The sequence below is a fragment of the Thermobia domestica genome, chromosome 2 (assembly GCF_964235325.1).
Source record: "Thermobia domestica chromosome 2, izTheDome1.hap1.1, whole genome shotgun sequence".
Taxonomy (NCBI): Eukaryota; Metazoa; Arthropoda; class Insecta; order Zygentoma; family Lepismatidae; genus Thermobia; species Thermobia domestica.
In genome coordinates this window covers 166589881-166596930 of record NC_137455.1, presented here as the reverse complement: position 1 = coordinate 166596930, position 7050 = coordinate 166589881, and the positions used below count along the sequence as shown (strand labels likewise).

Here is a 7050-nt window from a genome sequence, read left to right as displayed (position 1 = left end):
ATAAATCTATAATTATCGATATTTGATTTAGTTACGCGGCTCTTTCTACTTTCGAGCGATAGGAAGAGAGAAAAAACACGGTGATTATGAAAAAAAAAAAAAAAACGAATTCAAGATTTCAAAGGGTATTATGCGTTTCATGGCCCATAGATACCTTAAAAATGATTTATCGACATCTGTCCGTCCTAATGTTTACTCGCGTAAAGGCAATACTGTTAAACAATACAACCAAATTTTCGTTAAGGTTTTCGTGTGATTCTCCAGGGGAAGCTTCCGAATTTTCTTCCTATACCTGAAAACAAATGAAAACTTTGGGGCAAAAGGAGGTTAAGTCCAAAAAATGAAAATGTAAAGGAGGTAGCTTCACAACGGTTTCCACTCATCCGATTTTCTTCAAACTTGGCACATATATAGTATACCGAAAATAAATCGACACGTATTTTTTGTTTCTCTCGGAAAATAGGTTAAGGGGGCAAAGACCCCATTTTCCAAAAAGAGTCCCCTTGATTAAAAGGGCCAATTTAAAGAAACGAAATTCTGCCGACTTCAAAGTAGGAAATACGGGTTTTGTCGTTTTTGCGAGAAAAGGGTTCCAGAGGCTATGGCGCCTTCAAAATGACAAAGGACCCCGAACAATCCTTATGCAAATTTTTCTCAGGATCATATCTCCAGCATATAACGGTTTTAGTAATTTTTATCGAAATCCAGAATGTCGTTATCTTCGGCTGTTTTAAAAACATTGGCCCTGTAGTGGCCAAACGGTCAGTGATTTGTGGCTGTGTTCATTGAGACGTTTCTTCAGGAACACCATATCTACAACATAACATGGTTTTAAGCAATTCCACTGAAATCCAATTTCCATAGGGATTGTGCGGAGTCCTTTGTCATTTCGAAGAGGGCCATAGCCCCTGCGACCCTTTTCTCGCAAAAACCACAAAACCCGTATTTCCTACTTTGAAGTCATCTTTGCATGGGCTGAGATTCGTTTCTTTAATGTGTCCCTTTTAATCAAGAGGGTCCATTTTTGAAAAGGGGGACTTTGCCCTCTTAACCTCTTGTCCGAAAGAAACAAAAAATACATTTCGATTTATTTTCGGTTTACTATATATGTGCCAAGTTTGAAGAAAATCGGATGAGTGAAAACCGTTGTGAAGCTACCTTCTTTACATTTTCATTTTTTGGACATAACCTGTTTTTACCCCAAAGTCTTCAAATGTAGTTTACTGAAGGGTGAAAATAAAGAAATTGCTAGTTTCTCAAAAGCGGCCCTTACAATTTTGCTTATATTTCATAAACCGGTTTCTCAATAACAATCCTATATTTTGGTATAAGCTATTTCTCTGGAAAAATCGAGAAGGGGTGGTTCCGAGTTTGAGATTTATATAGATTTTATCAATAGAATAGTAGTAAGTAAATGAAAAACGCGAAATTTTACATATATCACTGGGTCTTGCCCCCTCCCAAACCAAATCTGAAATGACGCTACTGGGTGGTTTACTCCTGGGTGTGACTTCTTTCGGACGATTTTCTCAAAAACCACTTAAGCTAGTTTCTTCATATTTCATAAATGGCCTGACAACATGTCCTGAAAAGTACAAGGGATAGTTTATTCTTGAGGGTAAGTTTTTCCTGAAAGGTAATTTGTTCATATTTCATAAATAAATATTTTGTTAATAACTCTATAATGGTGCGGTAATTATTCCTTACAGAAAATCACAGGGAATAGTTTATTCTTGGGGTATTTCTTTTCAGACTACCTTCTCAAAAACAACCTAGGTGATTTTTTTAATATTTCATAAATGCATACGTATTTCATTAATACTCCTATAATGTTGCTTACATCACTTAAATGAGAACATCCATGAGAGGGGGTAGTTTACTGTTCGGAATGAATTTTTGACGCTCTTGTAAAATACAACTCATGTGACTTTGTTATTTTATAAACAAATACTTCATTAATAATCCTAACATATGGGAAAAGTAATTTCTTATGGAAAAATCACAAGGGGCGAGTTTACTTTTGTGTTTTCTTTGGGCGAAGTTTTCCGTGGGGCTTTATCTTGAGCTTCATCCTTTATCTTGGGACATCAATCTTGAGCTTCATCCAATATGGCTGGCATATCCAATTTGGTCGCCATCATTTATAGAACAATCATGTCTTCCTTGATTTTTTACCTTAGGTTAAATTCTACGGTCTGGGAACCTAATAAAATATTCAACTTAGAAATCTGTTCTCATTATAACCGTGTTAACGTTCCTCATTTTAGCGTTTTTGTATATAAATGATGGACATGGCAAATAAATGTGATTGAGCCTTGAAACGTGAGAGTTCATGTGAGTTTGTTTTAACAAACACTCTAAAATAGAACTTTATAGTAAAAAAGTTTCCGTATACTAAAAAAAAAAAAAAAAAAAAATCCGCACTCACCAGGGAAAGATCCGGATGTGGGACTCGAGTTGCCGAACATGTATCAGATATGAAAGAGGGTGTGAAACTAAGTACGTATGCAAATTTATATTGGCTGAGGACAACATGGAGAAGCAGGAGAGCCGGAAGAAATATGGCCGACCATAGGGTCCAGCAACACAGAAGGTTAAGGAATCACTCGTTCTACGCCTGAATGGTCACAGAAATTAACGTCAAATGCTTAGTAGTAGATGCATGATAAGATCTACTATATGTAATGAACATCATGGCTGCCATATTGAGTGGCCATCTTGAATTCGGATTCACAATGTGAAAGAGGAAGTTGGTCTTGTGGCATATGAAATAGCATTGTAATTTTATCAGGAATCTATTGGTATTAATCATTTTGTAGTAACTTTATTGTGAGCTGAGAAGTTACATGCAAGAAAGTCGTGAGGGGATATTTGAACAAACTTCGGAATAACCTGTCGGAATAATGTTGGCACATGGTGCACATCTAGAAAAAAATTACAAAGAACATTTGCACATCCAAAGAGCTGGTAATATTTCGGTTTTAAAGATGGATAGTTGTTGCCACGTTAAAACACAAGAGCTGTTCTCACCTGACACGCTATCATCTATCTCTAGCGTTTGATATTCTTCGACCACTGTATCAATATTCACTAATAACTACATTTCTGATCTTCTACATTGGGATTATAGTCGCACGTCCCAAACTTAAGCACTAATAATGACAAAACTACCTAGGGATTCATATTCATGCCCACAAGAAAAAATAACTTTTCTATATTATGAATTAGAATATACCTTGTCATTTTCTAGCACTTCCTCAACAGAGGCTCACTGATCAAGGACACATTAACCTTCTATCTTACTTGATTACTTCATTGATAACGCAGATATTAGCTAATGAGCTTTCTCGCCTATTTTCTGTCTGCGAGCAGGACACACAGTAGGTGGCAAGGACTCACCTTTGGTATTTTCTTTCTCTGCCGTCAATAACCACATTTCCCTTATTAGCAACTATTCTGCATGTAAACACACTTTTTCTTTGGTCTGTATACAAACCAAATTCTCCAAGCTCTCGCTTTTGCGCCATACTAGTGTGACTATCACAGAGTTTATATGCGTCCTTCTTGCATGTTACTTCTCAACTCACAATAGTTACTACAGAATGGTTATAGTAACACCAATATATTCGTGGTAAAATTTCAGTGCTATTTAATATACCATATGACCCACTTTATCTTTTATACTGTGAATCCAAATTCAAGATGGCCACTTTCAATATGGCGGCCATGATGTTCATTACATAGAATAGATCTTGTCATGCTTCTACTACTAAACATTTGACGTTAATTTCTGTGGCCATTCACATGTAGAGCGAGTAATTCCTTAGCTTTCTGTGTTGCTGAGCTCTACGGTCGGCCATATTTCTTCCGGCTCTCCTGCTTCTCCATGTTGCCCTCAGCCGCTATAAATTTGCATATGAACATGGTTTCACACCCTCTTTCATATCTGATAAATGTCGTTTGGAAACTCGAGTGCTCCGTTCGTGCCCTTCCCTGGTCAGGTTTAAATTGCTGCTCTTTGTTTCTATACTTTCAACACCATTACTAAACCCGCTTGGCAACTTATAAGAGAATACGTAATATTGTAATATTGCTAATAGAATTGCTCCAAGCGCAGGTTTACACTTGGAGTTTTAAATAGACATTTTCTGTCATTCAAAAATTTCAACTGAAGTTATTGATTGATTTTGCATATTGGAACTGTGCATGAAGTGTGAATTGTATGATTTTCATACAAATACGTAGCTTGATCTTCTTTACACTCCACATATATCTTTGTGAGTGTTCCTACTACCTGTGCACTGTGTCGAGTCGTTTTCTTCTAATATCCCCCGGCATATTCCTCGCGTAATGATTTGCCCTTCTAAGGTTTTCATAACAATAATTATTTTGCTTATAATGTTATTTTGCTTTATTTCTTCTCAGAAATCATACATAGTTATTCAATACTAAACTTTGTTAAAGAAAGCACAAAGAAACAATAATACTTGAAGAAAACTCAGTTATTAATGAAAATTTGAAGGTTAAAGTACAAGGGTGAATCAAAAAGTAAGGTGAATTGTTGATTTACAGAAAAGCGTACAGAGATACGTCGATGAAGCTTTACTATGTTTGAAGTATGGTATCACACTATTATTCGAAGAAGGAACCGTAGTTGTCTAAACATTTATTCCAACGTGGCAGCAAATCATCCATGCCCTGTTCAAAGAAATGTGGTTCCAGATTTCCTAACCAGGTACGTGTAGCCTGTTGTGCCTCTGTTAGTGTCTGGAAACGCTGCCCACGGAGATGTTGCTTCAGGGGGCCGAACAAATGGTAATCCGACGGGGCTAAATCAGGGCTATAAGGAGGGTGATCGAGAATTTCCCACATGAACCCGCGGAGGTGTGTACGGGTCCGTTCGGCTGTACGTGGACGTGCGTTATCATGCAGTAACAACACGCCCTCTCGGAGTGCCCCCCGCCGTTTCTGCCGTATGGCTGCTTTCAGCCTGTCCAGGGTTTGGCAGTATGTGTCTGCATTAATGGTCGTACTCTTTTCCAGAAATTCAACATGAATAACACCGAGACGGTCCCAAAAGACAGTAGCCATTGTTTTCTGGGTAGATGCTATTGTCTTGCATTTCTTGGCCTGTTGTGACGATGGATGTTTCCATGTCATGTTCTGACGTTTAGATTCAGGTGTCCATAGAGGTATCGGAGTTTAATCGCCCGTTATGATGCGATGAAGGAATGAATTTCCTTCGTCGGCATAACGTGTGAGGTGGCTCAGGGAAATGCCGATTCGCTGGTTTTTGTGTTCGTTACTCAGAAGCTTGGGTACCCAGCTCGCACACACTTTTGTGAAGCCCAGTTGGTCATGGACGATACCGCTTACGGAACCATAAGAGATATTCAATTCATTGGCAATGTCCTGCAACCGCACTCTTCTGTCTTCACGAATCATGGCATCGATGACAGCCACATTCGTGTCGGTGATGGACGTTGATGGTCTGCCACTTCTGCCATCATCTGTGACAGTACTCCTACCACTTGCAAATGCGTTACACCACACGTACACTTGTTTCAGCGACATAACAGTATCTCCGTAGACCTGCACCAATTCTCGATGAATATCACATGGTTTTGTTCCCTTGGCCCAGAGAAAACGAATGACACCACGCACTTCCTCCTTGGTGTAATGTTCCAGTCGTTGTACCATCTTTGAGTTGCTCTCAGCACCAGACGGGTGGACATAGAATGTTGTACAAGCCGTCACACTTCTATTACCAGATTATCTGTAACATGGAAAAGAATTAATTAGCTACACACAATACTATGGGTTTGACAGGCAATTTCACCTTACTTTTTGATTTATCCTTGTATATGTGATTTTTATTTATTTATTTATTTTTTTTTTGGCGGATGACAATACTTTTTAAATATATATATGTTTTAAATTTAGAGACTACAAATTTTCGTGTCAATTCTTGTCAATACGAATTCAACATCATTTCGAATTCAAGATTCATCTACACTTTCCCTTGATTAACATATACAAATTCCATTGCCTGAGGTTATTAGGCGGACCTTGAATAGGTGAAAGTTGAACTCATCGTTTTTCGAAAATGCCTTATAATTTTATCTGTATTCCACAAAAAACGTATATCAGTAATAATAATTGCACCCCAATATGATTTAGTTTAAGGAATTCAAGCGAAAAAGTTTAGTGTGATGGTCCGTACTTTTAACTATATAATAGTTTAACCTTTGCATATTACGGTTCCGATATATATATATATATATATATATATATATATATATATATATAGATTCGTTGGACCAAACTCATTAAGTTCTCTCAATATCATTTGCGTGACTGCGGCATCGTTTTCGAGATACAGGATTGCCTATTGCGACGCACTATTGACTTTCGAAAACGGTAAATACATTCAAACAGGGGCACAATGGTGAATATGTATTGTTAAGCAGCAAGGGTAGCAAAGTGCAGTGTATACAATTAGTGCAACGAATACATGAAACGTCAGTGGCACGGAAGTGACAGTGTTGATAACCGTAAATAACACTATATTAGTAGAAAAATTACTCTGTCAGCTTATTGGAAGTTTAGTGTCCTTTGGTACTGTTGGACAAAATATGGGAAGACAATAATTCTGTGTTGCTAACTATTAGGAATAAAGACGACACCACGACTTTGCACGCTCATGTTTGCAAGGTTTGAATGTCATTTACGTGAAATAGGTAGAGTGTGTGCTACTAACCAAAAGAGTGAGGTTCCCAGAAGGTTCGCACCGTCAGATTGGAGGAACAAGTGTTGCAGCGTGTTGAAGACAATTCTTCTACCAGCACCCGGGCTACCACACATGTCCTCAATATTGGCCGTATTCGAGTTTCGCGCGTCCTTCATGATGAGCACATTCATCCTTATTACCTCCAGAGGGTTCAGAAGATAGAATCACAAGATTTCGCTGCACATGAACAATTCTGTCGATAGTTTCTTCACAGAGTAGCTGAAGACCCACAGTTCACATGCTTTCTCTTTTTTAGTGAT

The 7050-nt window shown here is 38.0% G+C and overlaps 1 protein-coding gene across 1 annotated transcript; it reads right to left on the bottom strand.

Annotated features, from left to right (window-relative positions):
• Positions 1 to 5202: 5202 nt before the first annotated feature.
• Positions 5203 to 5700, bottom strand: LOC145679249 (protein GVQW3-like). The gene has a single exon (XM_081749835.1). It carries the CDS (start codon positions 5698 to 5700, stop codon positions 5203 to 5205), a length of 498 nt encoding a protein of 165 aa, XP_081605961.1.
• Positions 5701 to 7050: the final 1350 nt, after the last annotated feature.